This window comes from Notamacropus eugenii, chromosome 2 (assembly GCF_028372415.1).
Source record: "Notamacropus eugenii isolate mMacEug1 chromosome 2, mMacEug1.pri_v2, whole genome shotgun sequence".
NCBI classification, from domain to species: Eukaryota; Metazoa; Chordata; class Mammalia; order Diprotodontia; family Macropodidae; genus Notamacropus; species Notamacropus eugenii.
In genome coordinates this window covers 237635757-237660762 of record NC_092873.1, presented here as the reverse complement: position 1 = coordinate 237660762, position 25006 = coordinate 237635757, and the positions used below count along the sequence as shown (strand labels likewise).

At 37.1% G+C, this 25006-nt stretch overlaps 1 protein-coding gene across 2 annotated transcripts in view; it reads right to left on the bottom strand.

The window, feature by feature from the left end:
* GRM1 (glutamate metabotropic receptor 1) overlaps positions 1-25006 on the bottom strand; it is a 442360-nt gene that overhangs the window by 315883 nt on the left and 101471 nt on the right. For both annotated transcript variants that reach the window (XM_072643642.1, XM_072643643.1), the window contains exon 2: positions 6180-6429. In XM_072643642.1, the coding sequence (XP_072499743.1) occupies positions 6180-6429 (250 nt within the window). The remainder of the gene's footprint in view (positions 1-6179; positions 6430-25006) is intronic.

Here is a 25006-nt window from a genome sequence, read left to right as displayed (position 1 = left end):
GCTCTAGAAAATAATTATCTGGTACTTTGATTGGTATGGCCATGAGCAAGTAAGTTAATTTAGGTAGAACTGTCATTTTTATTATATTAACTCAGCCTACTCACAAGCAACTTATGTTTTTCCACTTACTTAAATCTGACTTTATTTGTGCAAATAGTGTTTTGTAATTGTGTTCATATAGTCCCTGGGTTTGTTTTGGCAGGTAGAGTCCCAGATATTTTATAATGTATACCATAGCTTTAAACAGGATTTCTCTTTCTATCTCTTGCTGTTGGGCTTTGTTAGCAATATATAGAAATGTAGATGATTTATGTGGGTTTATTTTATAACCTGTAACTTTACCAATAAACTTTGTTTATTATTTCAAGCAGTTTTTTACTTAATTCTCTGGGATTCTCTAAGTATATCATCATATCATCTGCAAAGAGTAATAACTTAGTTTCTTCTTTGCCTAGTCTAATTCCTTCATTTTCTTTTTTTTCTCTTATTTCTACAGCTAGCATTTCTAATACCATATTGAATAACAGTGGTGATAATCGACATCTTTGTTTCACCTCCAATCTTATTGGAAATGCATCTAGTTAATGCCCTTTGCATATATTCTTGCTGATGTTTTTAGAAAGATAATTTTAAGGAAAGCTCCATTTATTTCTACGCAACCAAGATTAGGGGGGAAGCAGAAAACTAGGAAAGAATTTTTACTAGTGTTTGTGATAAAGGCTCATTTCTAAAATATATAGAGAACTGAGTCAAATTTACAAGAATACAAGTCACTCCACAATTGCTACATGGTCAAACGATACAAGCAAGCAGTTTTCAGAAGAAGGAATTAAAGCTATCTATAGTCATGTGAAAAAATATTCTAAATCACTATTGATAAGAGAGATGCAAATCAAAACAACTCTGAGATACCATATCACACCAATCATATTGGCTAATATGACAGAACAGGAAGATGATAAATGTTGGAGAAGATGTGGAGAGTTGGAACACTAATTCGTTGTTGGTGGAACTGTGAGCTGATCCAACCATTCTGGAGAGCAATTTGGAACTATGCTCAAAGGGCTACAAAAATGTGCATACCCTTTGACCCAGAAATATTGCTTCTAGGACTCTATCTCAAAGAGATCATAGAAATGGGAAAGGGTTCCACATGTACAAAAATATTTATAGCAGCTCTCTTTGTGGTGGCCAAAACCTGGAAATCAAGGGGATGCCCATCAATTGGGGAAATGACTGAACAAGTTGTGGTATACGAATGTAATAGAATACTATTGTGCTATGAGAAACAATGAGCAGGAAGACTCAAGAGAAACCTGGAAAGACTTATTTGAACTGATGTTGAGTGAAAGGAGAAGAACCAAGAGAACTATGTACACAGCAACAACCACAGTGTGCAAGGAATTTTTCTGGTAAACTTAGTACTTCATTGAAATTTATGGACTTAAAAATTTTCCAATGGACTCTTGAGGCAGAATACCTTCCACGTCCAGAGAAAGAACTATGGAATTGGATCACAGATAGAAACAGACCATTTTCTTTTGTATTATGTTATGTTTTGTTTTGTTTTATGGTTTCTTCCATTCATTTTAATTCTTCTATGCAACATGTATTTAAAAGGAATGTACATGTCAAACCTATATAAGATTGTATACCCATCTGAGGGAGGGAGTGGGGAAGGAGGGAGGAATAAGGGGGAGGGAGTGGAAAAAATCTAAGATATATGGAAGTGATTGTTGAATACTGAAAACAAATAAAATAATTCAATTAAAAATAAAATAAAATCTCCAAGCCAAGATAAAAATTTTAAAAATTAAAAAATAAAAATTATTAGATTACCTGAAATCCATGATCAAAAAAAGACTAGACAGAATCTTTCAAGAAATTATCAAGGAAAACTACCCTGATATTCTAGAACCAGAGTGTAAAATAGATCTTGGAAGAATCCACCAATTGCCTCCTGAAAGGAGTCCAAAAGGAAAACCCCTAGGAATATTGTAGCCAAATTCCAGAGTTCCCAGGTCAAAGAGAAAATATTACAAGCAGTCAGAAAGAAACAATTTGAGTATGGTGGAAACACAATCAGGATAACACAAGCTCTAGCAGCTTCTACATTAAGGGATTGAAGGACTTGGAATAGGATATTCTAGATACCCAAGGATCTAGGAATAATCTATCCAGCAAAGCTGAGTATAATACTTCAGGAGAAAAAAATGATCATTCAATGAAATAGAGGACTTTCAAGACCAGAAAAGACCAGAGCTGAATAGAAAATTTGACTTTCAAACATAAGAATTAAGAGAAGCATGAAAAGGTAAACAGGAAAGAGTAAACATAAGGGACTTACTAAAGTTGAACTGTTTGTATTCCTATATGGAAAGATAATATCTGTAACTCTTGAGATTTTTCTCAGTATTAGGGTAGTTGGAGGGATTTTATATAGACAGAGGACACAGGGTGAGTTGAATGTGAAGGAATGATATCTAAAAAAAAATAAAATTTAGGGGTGAGAGAAGAATATATTGGGAGAAGGAGAAAGGGAGAAATTGAATGGGGTAAATTATCTCTCACATAAAAGAGTCAAGAAAAACCTTTTTCAATGAAGGGGAAAAGGGGGGAGGTGAGAGGGAAAGAGTGAACCTTACTCTCATTGGATTTGTATTAAGGAGGCAATAACATGCACACTCAATTTGGTATAAAAGTCTATCTTACACTACAGGAAAGTAGGGGAGGAGAGGATGATAGAAGAGAGGGTGAATGGGAAGAGGGGCAATTAGAAGTAAACACTTTTGAGGAGGAACAGGGTAAAAAGAGAGAATAGAACAAATGGAGGGCAGGATAGGATGGAGGGAAATATAGTTAGTCTTTCACAATATGACTGCTATGAAAGTGCTTTGCATGACTACACATGTAAAACCTATACTGAATTGCTTGCTTTCTCAATGGGAGTGGGTGGAGAGGAAGGTAGAGAAGTTGGAACTCAAAGTTTTAAAAATGAATGTTAATAATTGTTTTTACATGCATCTGGGAAATAAGACATACAGGCAATGGGTTTTAGAAATCTATCCTGCTCTACAAGAAAATAGAGGGGAAGGGGATAAGAAAAGGGAGGGGTATGATAGAAGGGAGGACAGATTGGGGGAAAGGGATAATCAAAATGCATGCTATCTTGGGGTGGGCAGAGGGGAGAGATGGGGAGAAAATTTGGAATTCAAAATCTTGTGGAAATGAATGTTGAAAACTAAAAATAAATCAAATAATCAACAAAAAAAGAAATTATAACATAAAGATAATAAAAGCACCTACCTCTCAGGGTTGTTGTGAGGATCAAGTGAGATAGTAATTGCAAAGGGTTTAGCACAATGCCTGGTACAGAGTAAGCTCTATATAAATGTTAGGTAGTGGTGGTGGTAGTAGTAGTAGTAGTTGTTGTTGTTGCTATTGTTGTGGTAGTTGTTGTAGTGGTGGTAGTGGTGGTGGTGGTAGTTTTAGTAGTAATAGTAGTAGTAATTTTAGTAGTTCTCAGACAAAAGACACACCACTCAATCCTTCACTTAGAACCATACTAAGCTGTTCCAATTTTGTAGACTGTCAGACCTGGTTCAACCTTGGACAACCCCAGGTCATTTGCATTGGCACTGGAGAAACACTTTCTGAGAAAATATTGTGTACACAGATTAACTATAATAGAAGGTACAATATAAAAGTGTAATCCAATAAATACAAAGAAAATGTTCTGGAAATGCAGAAGGTTTTGTAAGTTTCTAACTTAAATTTCTCTTTGCAGTTTAAACTACTTCTTACTTTCCTTTATTTTTCCTCACTGAAAAATGTGGTGAGCCTCTCTAAATTTAACTTAGGCTAGACACTTTAGCTGTATTATGTTGGTCAAGTCACTTACCACTGTTTGCCTCAGTGAAATGGAGAACAATAGCCCACTACCCCTCATGTATGACCCCTTGTATGCTTAGAAACGGACAAAATAGGAGTATTTATTAAGCACCCACTATATGCCTATGCATCACAGTGAAGGGTAAAGTCCTATAGGGGAAGCAAAAGTCTTTTCCTCCAGGAGTTTTCATATGAGAGAGTAAACCCATTTGAATAGAGAAAATACATGTTAAGACATTTATAACTTATTAGTACTATATCTAGTGCACCAGAAAATAATGATGATGGGATTAGTCATTCATACTTGGATTACTCAAAGCTGCATTTTCTTTATTATGGCATAAACATTTTGTTAAGTGACCTATATACCCTAAAGATTGCTCCCATGTTTCCTCCAATACAAGTTTCCTAAAAGTTAGATGAAGACCCTCTTGGGATACATTAAAGAAAAGCATTTCTGCATGGTTGATTAATGTTTTTCTTATGGTTGAACTTGAGAGAAGATCATTTAACAAGAAGTGCCTCTAATAAGAGTAATCTTTCTACACACATATTATAGGGTTGAAGTGAGTATGAGGTCTGAGTATCTGCTGTCTATAGCCTTGATGGATAAATTAAGGGTTTTCATTGAGCACAGCACTATAGTGCTCCTGATTACTCTCTTTCCACTCAATTAAAAAAATAAAGTTTCCCTCTGAAAAACCTACTCTCTTCTGAGCTTCTTATTTGGATGCTGGAGAAGTTGCATATGTAAAATTATGAGACTTTCTGCTAATATTCCAATCCTTCCCCAAATTCATAGTAAATCCTAGTTGGTTGTTTAGAAATCTGCAATCTGTACCCTTAATTAGGCCATGGAGTTTTGGAGTCCATTTCTCTTAGGGGGTCAGTCAAAGTGACAGTAAATTCTACCCTTTTGTCTGAGAGTATTGTCCCTAAGGAATATAATCTGGTAGTCTGGGTGTATTGATATTGGGCCTCTAACCACATTCTATACTGCCCATAGCTCAGTTAACTCAATTGCTCCAAGATCAATTGGAAGGGAAGAGGGAAAAGTAGCTTAAATTGTACCAAGAGGAGTTCAGGTTCAACAGCCTGGTGCCTTATTTGTCCCCAGTAAAACTGACCAGATGGAAAGAAAGCCTACAGAAATGAAAGAGGGTTGGGATTGGTGTTCTGAAATCTAGGTGCTAGTGGTTTGACCGAAGATAAGTTTTCACTGAGGCAACCTCCATGGTGCTTCCTAGGGATGAGAACAGTAGTTGCTTTCTCACTAAAAAACAAGTGGTGGTATAGAAATCTATTTTGCCCTACAAGAAAAGAGAGAAGATGGGGATAAAGGAAGGGAGGGGTGTGATAGAAGAGCGGGCAGATTGGGGGAAGAGGTAATCAGAATGCACCGTGTTTGGGGATGGGGGAGGGGAGAGACAGGGAGAAAATTTGGAACTCAAAAGCTTGTGGAAATGAATGTTGAGAACTAAAAAGAATTAAATAAATCTTAATAAATAAATAAGTAAAAGAAAGAAAAAAAGCGGAAAGATGAATCAAAACTCAGATGAAAACAGAGAAATACCTTAGAGCTGATCCTAGTTAAATACACATGATGCACAGAGAAAAAAAGACATCTCTAGTGGAACATGCTTCACCTTATTAAAAAATCAGGACTCCCACATACAAATACATACACACACACACACACACACACACACACACACACACACACACACACACTCACACCTCCTTTTTTTATCAGACTCTCCCCTCCCCATGGAAACAGTACCACTGTTACCTACCAAACATGCCGAGACGCTTTTTCTGCTTTCTTCATTTCCATTGTCCACTTTTGCCCTTGCCTGTATACAGCACTACTTTCAAATGTCAGAACTTAAAACATAAATCCTTCCCAGGCTCCTCTGCCTTACCCTTCACTTACACCCCCACCCCAACACACACACACATGCCATACACACACATGAGGGGGAACACCATGCTTTGTCAGTATGAATTCGTGGGCATTTACATTAAGAAAAATATCAATAGCTTCCAAAGACTACACAGGCAACACTGACAACTTCCCCCTTTTTACTAGAAATAGCTCTGCCACCTTGACATTTGTGTCTCTGACATTTTATTGCTCCTATTGCATCCCACTGGTAAACAGGTGAGAACCATGCTTTCAATGCATATATTTTAGCAGAGTTTGCTTCCCCCTCCTTCTGAAGTTGTGGATCCAACCAAGTAGATGTTTATGTATACCATATGTATGAATTCACAAGAGGGAGACTTACCTGCCAACAAGTAAAAACTCTCCTACAACTCCTAGTCGTTTCATGGCGCTCAGAAGCCCTCTGACCGTCATTCCTTCACAGAAACAAACCACCACTCTGGCCTTGGGTAGTCTCTCCCGGAGTTTGCGCAGAAGCCGATCGAAGCTTTTCTCCCCAGAATTGCTATAGATTTTGTCTGAGTGAGCAATGCATAGGCCTTCCTGGGCAGCCAGCTCTTTGAAAGCATCCATTCCACTTTCCCCGTAGTTTCCTAAAAAAAAATAAATGATAAGTGTTTATAAGCAATATAGTACTATGATCTACGTCCTCACTTCTGACTCTTAGTTTCTCTGGCTTCCTTGGAGACTCAGCTCAAATGTTTCCTTGTCTTGGTTCCCCCAACTTTCCCTCTCTCCTCCCAATGCCATCTCTCTGAGATCACCTTCCTTCTATTCTGCATATATTTTGTGTGTATATAATTAGGTACTTGTTGTCTCCCATGTTAGAATATGAGCTCCTTGAGGGCAGGGACTTTTATACCTTCCTTAGTATCTCCAGTGTGAATGGAATGAAGTTAGTGAAGACTTCTCAGTGCTTAACAAAAGGCTTTTAGTAGATGGTTAGGCCTAAGTTTTGGTTTCCCAGAAATCTTGTGACTTTTGGGAATACAAAACTTAAACTACTCCCCTTTGGTTGCCATATCAGCATAACACAACCCCCCTTGGGTTGCCACAGCAACATTAAAGCAGCATAATGTCTATTGGTTATTCCACTGCTACCTTGTCCCGTTTTCACAGGGTAGACTGTCGGGTTTAGATTGTGAGCCTGTCTTCCAGCCAATGGGAACAGCAGGTCAGCAGTGGGATGGGATCTGCGTTAGGGCTATATAATCTGTATTTTTACCTTCTGTAATTGCCTCACTCTCCCGATTACTTATCAGAGAGGAGATGCCCTTTCTCACAAGATCGTAATAAAATCTTGCTGCTTTACTTCTACCTTGAGAAGTCTCTGATTTTCATTTGAGTCGGTGGTCTCTGACCCACACAGTTTTGGGGGCCCATCCAGCACCCACTCACTTGTTGGAAGGCCCTCCTTTTCTCAGTCCATGAGCAGGTTTCTGCTTCATATACTTATTTATGTACATACTGTGTCAATCAATAAAATGGTTTAACTTCTCAAGACTAGTTTTATTTTTGTTTTTGTGTCTCCAGTATCTAGAACAGTGTCTGGCACATAATAGTTCCTTAATGAATGTTTATTGATTAATTGAAAAAAAAAAGGCATTTCAGGGGATATGCAAAGGTACATGGTAGGAATTCAATTCATTTCAAGAATCATTTAACTTTCAGCTTTTATCCCACAAAAAAACTACCTTAGAGTGGAGGAAGATAAAAAGTTTAAATAAGATGTGGCCTTAATATTCTCTTGAAGTTTAGAGACTATTAGGGGGAAAAGAAATGGAAATAACTCACATTGTATATTACTTAAAGGTTTACAAAGCACATAAGGTATATATGTGGAGAAAATGAATAAACAAGGTTGGTTGAGGAGACCATTACTATAGACCATTACCATACAGGGTATATTTTAATGTAGAATTGAGGCTTTCTTTATGAAATACATAAATTGGAAAGTTTCATTTAAGAAATTGTAGAGTTAGAGCTATAAAGGATCTCAGAAGCCATCAAATCCAATTCCTTCATTTTGCAGATGAGGAAACTGAGGCACACAGAGATTACATGATTTGCCCTGGATCACATAGACAGTGTCTAAGGTCAGATTTGCCCTCAGGTCTTCCTTATAACAATGCCATCTATCTATTCACTATGTTCCCCAGCTGTCTCATTTTCTGGCAGAACATGTCACTTGCCTGGTAATTGGTCTAAAACAAAAAGCTCAATACATAAGTGATATTTGATGATGACAGCGTATGAAACTCAATTCTATGATATTTCAACTTGTAATGCTCAACTGTTTGAGAAGTCTAATATGAAAGGTAGTACATATAATGAGCAAATAAAGGAATTGTAGTGGATCACAGAGGAAATGCTGAGATTGACATGATTGATATTTGTTGACTATGGCTGTTTTTCCCATTCAAATGTATCTAGGTGGCACTGTGGATAGAGTCCTGGAGTTGGAGTCGGAAACGTGATTTCAAATATGACCTCAGACACTTACTAAATTACTTACTTGTGTGACCCTGGGCAAGTCATTTACTCTCTGTCTGCCTCAGAATCCTCATTTGTAAAAATGGACATCATAATACCATCTATCTCTCAAATTTGTTGTGAAAATAAAATGAGGTAATATTTGTAAAACACTTTCAAAACCATAAAGCATTATACAAATGCTAGCTAGTAAGTGTTCACTTAATCTAATCCTTAAGACGGGCTTCAGATCCATGTATAGACAGAAGGGGTGAGGGTTGTAGTGTGGTAGGTGGGAAGGGGAAATGTCCAAAAGTAAGTGTAAAGAGACATAAATGGAAGGCTGTATTTATGGGATTCTTGTGGGGGTGGGAGGTACACAGTTCTGAACACAAGTGACAAAGAGAAATTAAACAGTAATCCCAAGAACCATGGTATTTAGAGCTGGAAAGAACCTTCTGAGCTCAATAATTGTTGAAGATTTGAGTTGTGGATATTATATTTTCAAGTAACACAGAGCACTAGAGAAGTTGTAGTGAATGCAATCACAAATCAGACTTTGAGAGGTTGCAAATACATCGTAGGCAGCCTAGAACTGAATAAGAGATTAGACCAGAAATGTATGAGACGCTTAACAGACAGATGAAAATAGAAATCCCTAACAGATATTTGGAAAGAAAATAAAAAGAGACTGATATAGAGATAGCTATGTCTAAAGGAATGAGACAAGAATAAAAATATTGTGAACAGGTGTCCAAAGTAGGAAAAAACATAAAGGGGAAAGAAATTTGTCAGAAATATTGAAGCTTTATGAGATGTATTGACCTGGCCATGGGTTAGGTACAGAGACTTAGTTACAATCCAACAAGACTGATAAAAAATTTACTTAAAGTAGATTGATTTGTAATAGCATGGCAGCCAAAGTTGAGGGGGTTTTTTAAGTGTCATTGAATAAACCAACCATGAAACAAAATGAGTCCGTGTGTCATAATCTCCTGTATGAAAGATGATGAGAAACAAGTGCCATCAGTCACGCCTTCCAAGTGATTTCTCCTTGAACTCTCACAAAATTGATGATTCAGGATACAGTAGGAGCTCCATCTGATGGCTAATGCAATACATCTGGCCATTATGTGGTATCAAGTTCAAATCCTGCTGAGATGTTTTTTAAGTGCTCATATATTTTTCAACTTTCAAACAACTATGTTTTCAACATCAGTTATCTCTTTTGTTTCAACTCATTCTTCCTTTGTCCAAAGGTATTCCAAATAATTTATTTTAAAAATAAAATGAGAAAAGATTCCAAGAAGATGGCAGACTAGATCAGAAAATTCCAAGCTCTCAAAATTTTTTCCCCACAAAAGAGGTAAAATAGCAATTTAGGGCAAACAAAGTAGAGAGGAGGGGAACAGGGCAGGAGGAATAGATAAAAATAAGCGGCACAACGGAGAAAATCAGAAGAAAAATCTCAAGAGGAGGTTTAGTCCCTGTGAAGAATAAACACCTCCAGGTTAGGGTTCACTTTAACAATAAGCAACAAGCCCTGGGGTGAGTTGGTTTGAGAGGCTGCCTCGGACCCTGTCACAGGAACTTTCATTCTTGAGATAGTGAGGGGAATTGTTCATCAGAGCCTCAGAAGATTGAGGGAACCTCTGCTGATAAGGAACGCCAGACCCAGCTGTGCTAAGATCAGCAAGGGGAGAAGAGAAAGGGAGAGGGAGTGGGGAGAGCAGGGGAAGGGGAGGGGCAGCGGGAGAGCAGGAGGGAGGTGGGAGCAAGAAGGAACCAGCACACATCTGGTGACAGCAGAAGCAGTGGGACTGAAAGCCTCTGGTTTCAGGCATTTACAGGAGGCTGAAGGTTTGGCTTTGGTTCCAAGCTAGAGGGAAAAACTGTAGATCTGGGGCAAGAGGCGCCATTTCCCATACCCTAGGGCTAAAGGTGATTACAAAAATTAATCTGTTACCACAAAAAATGCACAGGCAAAGGAGAAAGAGTCTAATCATAGAAAGCTATTTTGAGAATTAGAGATGACTGGGGTTTATCTTCAGAGGAGGATATTGAAGTAAAGAAACCCCCAAAGAGTAATGTTAAGTGGTCACCAGACCAAAAAGAATTCATAGAAGATCTTTAAAAATCAAATGACAGAGGTGAAGGAAAAACTTTAAAAAAATAAGAATAATCCAGGAATACAAGAAGATTATGAAAGAAATGTCAACCAATTAGAAAAGGAGATACAGAATCTTAAGGAAGAAAATGACACCTGAAAAATTAGAATTGGGCAAGGTGAAGCCACCAAAATTATTAGAGATCAAGAAATAATTAAACAAAATATGAATAATGAAAAAATAGAAGAGAAAGTGAAACACCTTATAAGAAAAACAACAGATTTAGAGAATCAATCAAGAAGAGAAAATGCAAAAATAATCAGACTAACTGAAAGTTATGATCAAAAAAAGAATCAATGCAATAATACAAGAAATAATTAAAGAAAATTGTTCTGAAGCATTAGAACAAGGGAGGGGGAGTAGAAATAGAAAAAAATTCATCAATCACCACTTGAAAGAGATCCTGTGAGCGAAACTCATAGGAATATCATAGTCAAATTCCAAAACCCCCAGCTCAAGATTAAAAGCAACAAGAATAAAACAGTTTAGATATAATGATGCCACAATTAGAATCACCCAAGACCTAGCAGTGGATACATTAAAGGACCACAGGTCTTGGAACACTATATATCAAAGACCAAAAGAACTGGGGCTCGGCTAAAAATATCATACCCAGCAAAGTTCAGCATAATCCTGAATGGAAAAAAAATGGACATTTGATCAACTCTCAGAGTTTCAAGACTTTGTTTAAAAAAAAAATCTGAACTTAATATATAATTTGACATACAAGAGTCAAGAGAAATATAAGGTACATATCAAAGACTGATTATAAGGGATTCAATAAGGACAGACCATTACTTTTATATATGTAAAATGTAAAACATATGTCTAGGATTCTTATTAATAATTGAGTAGCTCATAAGAAAGATTGGGGTAAACCTGATATAAGTATGATATTAATCATACTCATAAGTATGATAATTAATTTTAAAAGCAAAACCATTTAGGAATAGCTAAAAAGAGTAATTTTTTTTTTACAAATGAAGTGCAAGACGAAGAATTGATACAGAGTAATTAGATGAGAGAAGAGGGCTGGTAGTTCTGGTAACCTATTTTCATCAGGAATGGGTTTAAGAAAAACAATACAAGCATATTTAGAAGAGTATAAAAGTCTTCCAAATTCAGAAGAAATAAAATAGTAGGGGCATCAGGATGGGGGAGAGGACAAGGGAGGGATCTTTAGAGGGGAGAATGAGGGAATAGGTAGAAGGGTGTTTAGATTTATGGGAATGGAAGGACAGGGGAAGGATCCTTGGAGGGGGGTAGGCAACTAATAGGAGGGCAAGGTAGTGGGCAGAAGTAAAGTAGAGGAGGCAGGAGGGATAGGAAACAAGAGATATGTACAAACATAAAAACAAAGATCAGGAGTAAAATTTGTTTGGGAAAGTATATGTCTATATATGTATGTATATATGTTTATATGTATGTATATATATATATATGTATATATATATATATATATATATATATATATATATATATATATATATATATATATATATATATATATATATATATATATATATATATATATAGTTATAGAGAAATATAGCCAAAGTTAATTGTAGCCTTCTTGGGGGGTGGCGGGTAAAAAAAAAGTACATAGCAGAAAATAAAAGAAAATATACAAGGAAGCAAAGAAAAGATGGACAGTTCTCAACACAATGTGTATTATTTATCATACAGGTTTTCTTGAAATGAAAATTTATTTTTACATATTTGAATCCTCTCTTATGTTCTATGCACGTGACATACTTTTTTTTCTTTCTTTGCATTTAAGTTCCAATATTTAAGTTTATGATATGTTTTTGTTTCTTTTCTCTATTCAGTATTTATGCTTTGGCATTTGAGTCTAAAATAAAATTAAAGACAAAAAAAACATTGAAATGCCAAATGATCATCTTTAAAATGCTAGGCAACCAGGATTATAGATGGTAAACTGACTGGGTAATGGATGTCTCCATTCTGTTTTTCTCTATAAATATTCATTTACCTTTTTTATAGTCTTGCACTGGCACATTTAGTGGTTCGTGTGATAGCAATTATTTCTGTCAATACTCAAGATGCAGCAAGAGAAGGCACCTTCCCCCTAAGTACAGTACACATTTGGAGAACAGTTTAATAGTTAAGTGATCCAGAAATTGGAAATTGGGCACTGAGTCATTAGGAGAAATAAATCGGAGTAAGAAGGCTATGAAGCATGAAGGGAGATATGATGAATGTGACAAATGATTGTGTGAAATGAAAGGTCAATGATACAATAAGCATGATTCATTTGAACTGAGTTAATTGTGAGGGCTACCTGTCTTGGGCTCAAGCAGGAAACAAAATTAAAAAAAGAAGATATATAACTTAGAGAAAGTGCATGGTATGCCAGCACTCCTTTAAATGAAAGCTAACTATGTCATGAGGGGATGAATTCTCAACTGATAGAAGCTCCCAGATTTCATTGTTTACTGACACTAAGCCACTAGGGGGTTTTGACTACAGTAATTCTACATTTGAATTGCCTTTTATTTTTCTTCGGAAAATAGGCATGATTCTATTCTGATGAGTCATGTCCATAATGCTCTTAAAAACAAAAACAAAAATGATATGGAGAGAGGGCTTGGTGGGAGGCAGATCTGTTCTGTGCTGTTCCAAAAAGTAAACTAGGCTCACTTGGTGTAAATTACAAGGAAGCAGGTTTTTGCTAAGAAAAGAAAGAACTTTCTAATGACGAGGGCAGACTAGGTTACCTCACACGAAAATATGTTCTGATATGTCATTGAAGGTATTTTCAGCCATAACTGGTTGGCCATGTGTCAGGGATTCACTGGAAGGAACTGTTGGCATTGAGTGATGAATTGGACTAGATGACTGAATATTCCAAGTCTGTTGGCCACTTTTCCATAAAAGTTTAATAGGTTTAAAATTTCATACATAATAGCATTATCAGTGGCTTTTAGAGAAAAAAGCAAAGTAAAAACTTCAGAATGAAGATTATAATAAGAGTTACAGAATCACAGAATCTCAGAATTGAAATAAACTTTTAGAGATCAGGGTTCTTAAGCTAGGTCCTTGAAATTTTTTTTAAAAATATTTTGATAATTTTATTTCATCATAATTGGTTTTCTTTGTAATCACATGCTTCATTTTATACAGTTAAAAACATTCTGATAAGAAGTCCATATTCTTGACCAGACTGGTAAAGGTATCCATGAAGCCAAAAAAAAAAATTGACCCTACACCTGGCAGTTGGTTATCTAGTCTTTTTTTGAAAAGTTGACTCTCTACGAAAGCATCTCATTTCATTCCTGGATAGCTGGATAAGACATTTTCCCTTACATAAGCTTTAAATTTGACTATTAGCAACTTCTGACCATGGCTTCTGGTTTTGCCCTCTAAGAATAAAAATAAATAAATAAATCTTGAGTACAGCTAAATTATCTCCCATAATATTTCACTCTCTAGAGTGAACATACTAAGTTCCTTTGACCAATCTTTTTTAAATGATCTTTTTAAATCAAGAAGCATTTATTTTTTTCTTCTCAGCACTGAAAAGGAAAAACAAAACCCTCATAGCAAATATACGTAATCCAGCAAAACAAATTTCCACATTGGCCATGCTCAAAAACGTGTGTTTCATTCTTCATCTTTAGCCCTTCACCTCTCTGCCGGAAGTAGGGTAGCTTTCTTTCTTCATCATCAGTCCTCTGGAGGAATGACTAATCAACGCATTGAATAGAGTTCTCCAATCTTTCAAAGTTGCTTATTTTTAGTGTGGTTGCTGCAATATAGATTGTTTCCCTGGTTCTGTTCACTTCAGTCTGCACTAGTTTTCATAAGGTACAAACTCATGGTCCTTCACCATCCTAGTTGGCCTCCTCTGAGGTCTTATTTGCAATAAGAAAATAAAGGAAATATCCCAACAGAATATATGATTTGGTAACAGTTTCTCTTTTCTCTCGTGTCCAGTTGTTATGATGATTAACTCTCATAATTATCTCTTTATGGTTTTTTTCCCCCAAAGTAAATGTTTGGTTCTGTTGCTGTATCCAGCTGGCTTTCAGCTTAAGCAACAAAAGAAAGGGGAGAAATGAATGAGGAAAACAGTTCGTGTACAAAAGCTCTCAGTAAAGAGGTTTCGTCCTGAGTTGAGATGAGAAAAATGCTGCTTTTTGCCATTCTGTCTCAGTATTATGAACGTACCATTGTTGTTAATACAGGGGTACAGAGGTAACTTGGACAGCCACATATGTGCTATTTTTTGTTCTATCTGACATCAGACTCCATTAATTTGTTGAGGTACAATGATGAAAACCCTCATCTGTTAATTGTTCAGCTGGTGAACTATCTCTCAGGTAGGATAATTTTCTAATGTAATGTGCTGAATATTAGTGTCACTTCATCTTCAAATTGAGCATAGATATTTCTTATCTAGGTTACTGAAGAAATGTTTTGTGGAATTTTCTGCAATGATCACTATGATGTTCTTAAATTTAAGGTTATTATCTGGATATATAAATTGCCTAGTTATGATTATTGACCATGGAGCCAAGTATCTTGCCCTTGCTATATGTTTTTCAATAGGAAAGAGGCATTACAGAATCTAAAATAAGGAACATCTTTCCCCTTTCTGTCTTGTAAAAAACCTATTCCTTTTTCTCCTTGAACACCATGCCTCCTCCATACACCTGTTGGTTTTTCTATATTTAAATGTTTCCCTTTGTTTCTGGGTTGTTGAGAGGGCTTTCCAGGGGAAAGGGGGGAAATGGGGAGCCTTGTTCTAGAAAAAGAAAAGTCAAAAACAGCTACTTATTTTAAATATCTGGAGAAATTTTGGTTGCTTGAATCAAAGAGCAGACATCTTCCTAGCTGTTTTAGGGGGTGGGGTGATGACAGTGACATCATGTCACATATTCCCACTCCACAGGTAGATATGCTCTCTACCACTAGAGGACTCATTCTACCTGAATAAAGAAGCCCCTCCCAGTGGCCTGGCTTCAGAATCCCATAGCCTTCTAGGTATCACAAGTCTTATTTTTTTTTCTCTAAAACTGCTTACCTTCATGGTTTGATCATTCATTCTGAGTCAAAATTGGAGGAAAATGATTTTTTTTTTTACTTTTAGCTTAGGTCTATAGATTAAGTTTCTAGAAGGAAGGTATGACTCAAAAAAATCCAAGGAGTACGACATTGCAATGCTTTAGTCTGAGTCTTAAAGAAGGAATTTTTATCTCTTTTTAAAATTAAAATTTCATTAGCATTTTTTGTTTTTATATATCTTAAATTTTCCTCTGTATCTCCTCATATTCTTCCCCAAAGAGCCATCCTATACAGAAAAGAATATTTGGAATTTTTATTTCTTGAAAACTTTAGGAAATTCACCTTCTCTCCCATTTTGCCTGATTTACCTAGGTTTTGTCCTAACTTTTGCTATTCCCCTGACCCACCCATATCTCCTTTTCTGTTCTAAGTACTTAAAAGTCATCCCAAACTCCCCCATAATTCTTCACTATTCTTCAGCTGAGATCACCAACCAATCACTGGCAGAAATCATGTCCTCCTTCCAAGAAAGTCTCTGAAAGGTTAAGAATTAATCCACATTTTAAAAGATATTCCAGTGAAAGATATTTCATAATCTCCTCTGGAAACAGCATTTAACTATTGTTGCTTGAAAATCCTTATAGTTAACCTAAATACTTTAAGATGAAATCTAACCCTATTTCCTCTTCCTTATATTTCTATAGAATGAGAAACTGGTCATGACATTGCTTTAAAAGTCATACTTAAGCCTTCCCTTCTCCAGGGCTAAAGGACCCTAAAAGCATACATTCATTCATTTAACAATCCTTAAGTAACTCCTGTGTGCCAGACACTAGGTAAAATAAAAAAATGAGTCAGTCCCTCTCCTCAAATTCACATTCTATTGAGGAAAAGCAATGTGTATGCAAAAATCAAATATATGTATATATATGTTAAATAGATATAGATACAGTGCATAATTTTGGGAGCTAGATATAGAGCGCAGGGAGGTTTCAGGATAAGTTTCTTGTAGGAAGTGGCACCTGTGCTGGGCCTTAAAGGAAGCCAGAAATTCCCTAAGATGAGTGTGAAGGGCATTCTAGATGTGTATGAAGGCAGAAAGGGAAGAGATAAAATACATTGGTTAAAGAATAGTAAATTCAGTTTGACCAGAACATAAGCTGTATAGTGTGAAGGAAAATAACACATAAAAGGGCTGAAAATGCACGCTGGAGTCAGATCATGAAGGGCTTCCAAAGGACTTTTTATTTTATCCTATAGGCAAGAGGGAAGCAATGGAACATTTTTGAGCTTGGCTGTGCCACAACAATGTGGCACCTGTATGGAGGGTAAATTGAAAAGGGGAGAGAATGGATGCAGGGACACTTAGGCTATTGTAATAATCTAGCAAAAAGTGATAACAACCTGAACTAGGAATGAGTGGAGAGAAGGGAACAGTCATGAGATACATTGTGAAAGTAGAATGGAAAGACTTAGCAGATGGTTGGATGTGTAGGTCCCATGAAGCAAAGAAAGAAGTCAACTATGACTCTAAGGTTACAATCTGGGTAACTAGAAATATGGTGGTATCCTTGATAGAAATAGGGAAATCATGAAGAAGGGAAAGAAGAAAAATAAAGTTGAGATGCCTATAGGATGTCCACTTGGAGATGAGATGCTCAATAGGGAAATGGGAACATGTTACTGGCGCTCAGGAGAGAAAGAGGGGCTAAATGTATAGATCTGGGGTTTATCTGATTAAATTTTCATGGTGCTCTTTTCAGTTTTTAAAATTTTACTCCTAGCTCTCCTCTCCCTCTCACCTCCCGACCCCATTCCACTGAAAAAAAAAGCAAAACCTTTGTAATAAATATGCAGAGTCAAGAAAAACAAATTATTACATTGGTCATGACCTAAAATGTTGTTTAATTCTTTTCTTTTTCTACTCCTTAGTTCAGTTTTCCTATTTCACACCTGGGAAAGATTTTTGCAATGTGTTTTCAAATTTTTAGAGAAGAGTTTGTGTGTGTGTGTGTGTGTGTGTGTGTGTGTCTGTGTTTAACTCTCCCTTTCCCCAACTATACTCCACTTCAGAGAATCAGAGCCCACAAATAAGAGAGAGGGGAGACAACTTTTGTTCACCTCTGCATGATGATTTTTGACTGAATAAACCTGGTCATTTTGCTTTGAATTCCCTCCAAGTTCTCCACATGATTTAAGATGTAGATATCTAAATTTGACACAGGGCTATAAAGATGTGACCACCATTGAGCATAATGGGAAGACTACCTCATGACTCTTTTTAGTGTATATGCCTATTTTTCAATGTCATAATTCTTTTACTTTTCAAAAAAAAAATTACAGAACTTCATTATTGACTCATGACCATCTTGATATTCCCTGATGAACCCTAGACCTTTTTCTGCTTCACTTGTATATAGTTAATCCTTCCTTGTTTTTATATATAGACTGTTGATTTAAGTCCTTAAATGTACTGTAGTTGTCCCAACTGGAATTCATAATTAAATTATGAAATCTCTTTTAGCTTCTTAGTTCCATAGTCACTTCAAGACATCCAATCAGTTTTTCAAGCCCTGGAGATTGCACCTCAGTAACGTATCTACTATTTGGAGGCAGCTAGATGCTGCAACAGATAGAGTGGTGGACCTGGAGTCAAGAAGATATGAGTTAAAATCCAGCTTCAGACACTTCCTAGTTATGTGACCCTAGGCAAATAATTTAACTTTTCTCACTCTGTTTCCTCATCTGTTAAATGTGGATAATAATAGTCCATATCTACCAAGGTTATTTTGAGAATCAAATGAGATAATTTTTAAAGTGACTTGCAAACCTTAAAGCACTATAGAAATGCTAGTTATTATTTTCATCATCCTCATCTTCCTCCTTTCCTGCTTCTATCAAACTGTCTCCTGCGATTTTTGCAATGTTTGCAATTTTTGAGAGAAGAGTCTGTGTGTGTGTGTGTGTCCTTCTCTCTGACTCTCTTTCTCTCTCTCTTCTCTCTCTCTCTTCCCCTTCCTCCCTCTACCTCTTCTGTCCTGTGTTATATGCAGAATTAAGCCTGCCAACTAAAAGGTGATCCAGCTGCTGTCTGTGCAGACATGTTATCTCTCTCATGGATTATTGTAAAAGTTCCTTAACTGTTCTCTATATCTCTATTCTCACCCCTCTCCAACCCCCATTTTTTGCCCCATTAGCATCACATTAGTAGTTCAATTATGTCACCTCAAAATCTTTGATTACCCCATTATCAACAAAATAAAAATCAAAAGCCTCAATCTTCCATTTAAATCTCTTTCCAGCTGCATCTTCTACTACTCCTCTGTGTTCCTTATCCTAGCTAAATCAGACTATTTTCTGTTTCCCAAGTATGCTCCCATGATTTCCTGCACTCATGCCTTTGCTCATATTATTCCTTCTAATGTAGATGCTCTTCCCCTACCTATCCATTCTTCAAAAAATAGACTAAATGCAACAATCTGTGAGAAGCCTGCTCTGGTCTCCCCTAACCATATATGATCTCTTCTTTCTCTGAGGGTCCATGGTACTTTGCATGTGCCTCCTTTATAATACTTGTCATAGTAAGCCCTCAAGAGCAGGGACAGTATCTTCCTTCTCTATGTATTCCTTGCAATGCCAAGCTTGGTATCTGGCTCCTAACAGATATTCAATAGATAATAGTTGAATGGAAATCAGTTGTCCTTTTAAAATGGTCATCATAGCCATCCTCTGAAGTCCAATATTGATGTCTCTTCTTGGCATGAAGTTCATTCTGGGCTCCTAATGGCTGTGCTAGCAGAATGCAAGAGCTGCCAAGTCTTAGCAATATGGAAAGTCTTTAAGTATGTACCTGGCAATGGACTCTGTGTTTTTCATAACCAGTCATGCTGAATTTAAAAAGGTTTTTTACAAGAAGCTTTGCTACCATATGATGTTGTTTCTTCTTCCCCCCACCCTCCAACAACTCCTGAACCAATTAGAAGAATAAAATAGTTCTCATCTTTGTTTATGGAGAAATACTTACGATATCATGGATATTTTGAAGTAATAATAATAGCTTAAATTTGGAAATATGCCCAAAAGGAAAGGACCTAAATGTATAAAAAATTTTATAGCAGTTCTCTTTGTGGTGGCAAAGAACTGGAATTTGAGGGGATGTCTATCAGCTGGGGAATAGCTGAACAAGTTGTGGCATATGATTATGACAGAATGCTATTGTGCTATAAGAAATGATAAGCAGGAAAAGTTGGACTTACAGGAACTGATACAGAGTGAAGTGAGCAGAATCAGGAGAATATGGCAACACAACAATAGCAGTAAGAATGATCAACTGTCACATACACATAGCTCCAAACCCACAACCCATAGAACAACTACAAAGAAGTAACTCACGGCGAATTCTGCACCCAGAGGCCACAGAACATTGGAGCGAGGGAGATTTCTGTTCCGGAGAGACCTGCAAACCTCTCGTAAAAGGTCCTTCGTGCTGCGGACTGGGCGCCGGGACTGGGAGCTGAGTACAGCCCTGCCGTGGCCGCGGCACCGAGAGGAACAGATCCGAGGGGGCTTCAGGGACGGGATCTCCAGCGGCCGCACAAGTACCTCCACCCACAGGTGACGGGGGTCTGTGAGAGAGTCCCTTTGGCGGGTCGAGGGGGGAGTGGGGTGCCCCCATGGCTCAGGCCCCCTCGGGAGACAGAAGCTGAGGGGCAGCGGCAGACCAGGGCTCCCCAAGCAGGCAGGAGCCTGGATCCATTGTTGAAGGTCTGTGCATAAACTCCCTGAGGGAACTGAGCCTGAGAGGCAGCCCTGCCCTCACCTGAGCATCTGAATTTAATCTCACACTGAATAGCAGCCCTGCCCCCGCCCAAAGCCCTGAGGCTGGAAGCAGCATTTGAATCTCAGACCCCAAACACTGGCTGGGAGGATCAGGAGGTGAGGTGGGTGTGAGGAAAATATTCAGAGGTCAAGTCACTGGCTGGGAAAATGCCCAGAAAAGGGAAAAGAAATAAGACTATAGAAGGTTACTTTCTTGGTGAACAGGCATTTCCTCCCTTCCTTTCTGATGAGGAAGAACAATGCTTACCATCAGGCAAAGACACAGAAATCAAGGCTTCTGTGTCTCAGCCCACTCAATGGGCTCAGGCCATGGAAGAGCTCAAAAAGAATTTTGAAAATCAAGTTAGAGAGGTGGAGGAAAAGCTGGGAAGAGAAATGAGAGACATGAAGTCAAAGCATGAACAGCAAATCAGCTCCCTGCTAAAGGAGACCCAAAAAAATGTTGAAGAAAATAACACCTTGAAAACTAGCCTAACTCAATTGGCAAAAGAGGTTCAAAAAGCCAATGAGGAGAAGAATGCTTTCAAAAGCAGAATTAGCCAAATGGAAAAGGAGATTCAAAAGCTCACTGAAGAAAATAGTTCTTTCAAAATTAGAATGGCACAGATGGAGGCTAAGGACTTTATGAGAAAGCAAGAAATCACAGAACAAAGCCAGAGGAATGGAAAAATGAAAGATAATGTGAAATATCTCATTGGAAAAACAACTGACCTTGAAAATAGATCCAGGAGAGACAATTTAAAAATTATGGGACTACCTGAAAGCCATGATCAAAAGAAGAGCCTAGACATCATCTTTCATGAAATTATCAATGAAAACTGCCCTGAGATTCTAGAACCAGAGGGCAAAATAAATATTCAAGGAATCCACAGAACACCACCTGAAAGAGATCCAAAAAGAGAAACTCCTAGGAACATTGTGGCCAAATTCCAGAACTCCCAGGTGAAAGAGAAAATATTGCAAGCAGCTAGAAAGAAACAATTCAAGTATTGTGGAAATACAATCAGGATAACACAAGATCTAGCAGCTTCTACATTAAGGGATCGAAGGGCATGGAATAGGATATTCCAAAAGTCAAAGGAACTAGCACTAAAACCAAGAATCACCTACCCAGCAAAACTGAGTATAATACTTCAGGGGAAAAATTGGTCTTTCAATGAAATAGAGGATTTTCAAGCATTCTTGATGAAAAGACCAGAGCTGAAAAGAAAATTTGACTTCCAAACACAAGAATGAAGAGAACCATGAAAAGGTGAACAGCAAAGAGAAGTCATAAGGGACTTACTAAAGTTGAACTGTTTACATTCCTACATGGAAAGACAATATTTGTAACTCTTGAAACATTTCAGTATCTGGGTACTGGGTGGGATTACACACACACACATGCACACACGCACACACACATAGAGACAGAGTGCACAGAGTGAATTGAAGAGGAGGGGATCATATCTTAAAAAAAATGAAATCAAGCAGTGAGAGAGAAAGATATTGGGAGGAGAAAGGGAGAATTGAATGGGGCAAATTATCTCTCATAAAAGAGGCAAGCAAAAGACTCATTAGTGGAGGGATAAAGAGGGGAGGTGAGAGAAAAATGTGAAGTCTACTCTCATCACATTCCACTAAAGGAAAGAATAAAATGCCTACTCATTTTGGTATGAAAACCTATCTTACAATACAGGAAAGTGGAGGATAAGGGGATAAGCAGAGTGGGGGGGGGATGATAGAAGGGAGGGCATGGGGAGGAGAGTGCAATTTGAGGTCGACACTCATGGGGAGGGATAGGATCAAGAGAGAATAGAAGCAATGGGGGACAGGATAGGATGGAGGGAAATATAGTTAGTCTTATACAACACAACTATTATGGAAGTCATTTGCAAAACTACACAGATTTGGCCTATATTGAATTGCTTGCCTTCCAAAGGGAAGGGGTGGCGAGGGAGGGAGGTAAAAAAGTTGGAACTCAAAGTGTTAGGATCAACTGTTGAGCAATGTTCTTGCCACTAGGAAATAAGAAATACAGGTAAAGGGGTATAGAAAGCTATCTGGCCCTACAGGACAAAAGAGAAGATGGAGACAAGGGCAGAGAGGGATGATAGAAGAGAGAGCAGATTGGTCATAGGGGCAATTAGAATGCTAGGTGTTTGGAGGGGGGAGGGGAGAAAAGGGGAGAAAATTTGTAACCCAAAATTTTGTGAAAATGAATGTTAAAAGTTAAATAAATAAATTTAATTTAAAAAAAAAAAAGAATGATCAACTGTCAATAACTTATCTATGTTTAGCAATACAATGATCTAAGACTATTCCAAAGGACTTATTGTGAAAGATGATATCCACCTCCAGAGAAAGACCTAATGGAGTCCAAATGCAGATCAAAGAATATTTTTTTAATTTTCTTTATTTTTCTTGGACACTTTTGTGTTTTGGTCTGCGTTTTCTTCTACAACATGACTAATGTGGAAATAGGTTTTACATTATCGCATACGTATAAGCCTATATCAGACAACTTGCCTTCTCAGGGTAGGAGAAGGAAGGGAGGGAGAGAATTTGGATTTTTTAAGTGAATGCTAAAAATTGTTTTTACATGTAATTACAAAAACTAAAATATTTTTTTAAAATAATAATAGCTTACATTTGTATAATGATGGGGTTGCAAAGTACTTTCATATACATGGTCTTGTTGGGGTCATAGAAAGGATCTCAGAAACCATCTAATCCAACCGCCTTATTTTAGTGATGTGGAAACTAAGGCTCAGGGACATGACTTGTCCAAGTTCACACAGGTTGTAAGTACTAGAGGTAGGATCTGAACTCAGGTTCCATGATTTTAGAGCCAGTGTTCTTTCCACTGTACCACACTGCCTTCACTGAGAATTATTACCCCCATTTTATCAGTATTATTAATACTAATAATAATTTCAGTTTACATAATTGACCAATCCATCAAAAGGAATTTATTAGGCAACTATAATAAACTAGATACTGTGCTAAGCATGAGTGGATACAAGGACCAAAATGAAGTAGTCCCTGTCCTCAAGGAGCTTACATTTCAGTAAGGGAAGACAACATATGCATATGAAACACATACAAAATAATTACAAGGTAATTTGAGGGGAAGGCGCTAGCATTCAGAAGGGAGGGCTCATGTAAAAGGCTGCCCTTGAAATGAGTTTTAAAGGAAATAAGGAATTTTAAGAGACTGAGATCAGGATGGAGCATATACTAGGTATGAGGAATAACCAAATGGAGAGGGAAGTTGGAGCGCCATGTCAGTCGGTCAATAAACAGTTATTAAGTACCTACTATGTGCCAGGGATTGTGCTATGCACTGAGGATACAAAGAAAGATAAAAGATAATTAGATTGAGGAGTTCTCAATCTAATGGAGGGAGACAACATGCAAATAACTATGTATGATCAAATTATGTACAGGATATATTGGAAATCATCAAGAGAGGAAAGAATTCAAATTAAGGTTTGGGGAAAGCATCTTGTAAAAGGTGGGGTTTGAGCTGGAACTTGAAAGAAGTCCCTAAAACTAAGAGGCAGAATAAAAAATAAAATAAATAAATTTTTTATTTTTAAAAAATTAAAAACAAGAGAGAATATTCCATTCTGTGAAGTACCACTAAAAGGACAGTTTGACTGGACTTTATAGAATGTAAAATGTTTTCATTTGAGGAAACTGAAACCCAAAGAGGCTAAGCCACTTCAGTAAGACAAAGGGTAAGAACGTGAAACAAAGTCTTTCTGACTCCAAAGCCATTGTTTTTCCCACTAGACTATACTTACTTTAGATGTCACCTCATTATCCTCCATGCATTCAAACTGCAATCCCTTCTCATACTGCACAATTCTTCCCTATGTTTTTTTAATAAATATTTTACGAAGGATCTATCCCAATGCACTAGAAGTTTTTCCTGGTTCTTTTAATATTTTACAGGCATCAACCAGCATACTACATTCAGTGTAACATGCATCTGTTCTCCTTTACCCTCACTACATTACCGGTCCATTATTTCTGCAGTAATACATGTTCATAAGGATGTCTTCTGACTACTTTTTGCTTGTAAGTCATCATTGCTGTGCCCTACTTCTTCCACTTATACCCACCATAGAAAGACTTTCATTACCCTCTGGGTTAGTGGTGATTTTAATTTTTCTAAGATTCTAGTGTTCTATGATCTATAGTCATCTAGCTTCATTGGGAGAATATTGCTAATTTAAAGATCAAGTTTTGTGTCATCGTACACATTGAGATCACTGAAAGCACTTTACAATTCTCCAAATAACTTCTATTCAGTTCTGAGACATTTCTAAAATCATCTATCTGTAGTGTCTATCTATAGGACCAGATCATTGGGTTATATGTAATAATGCATGTATGTAATACATTTGTGTATAATAATTTATGTGTAAAATAATTATATGTTTGTAATAATTTGGAGAATAAGCTTTTATCCATTTTATTTTTGTAATATAGGTGTTTAAACTGATCTCTTTTGAAGGAATACTATTTCGTTGAGAAGATTTCATGGTGTCTAGAATTTTATAACTATACGCACACACCTATCTATATGTCTGCATATAGATATACAGACACATATCCTCTCTGTCACACACACACAAACACATACTGTTTTCTATAAATAGGAGCAATTGGAGAC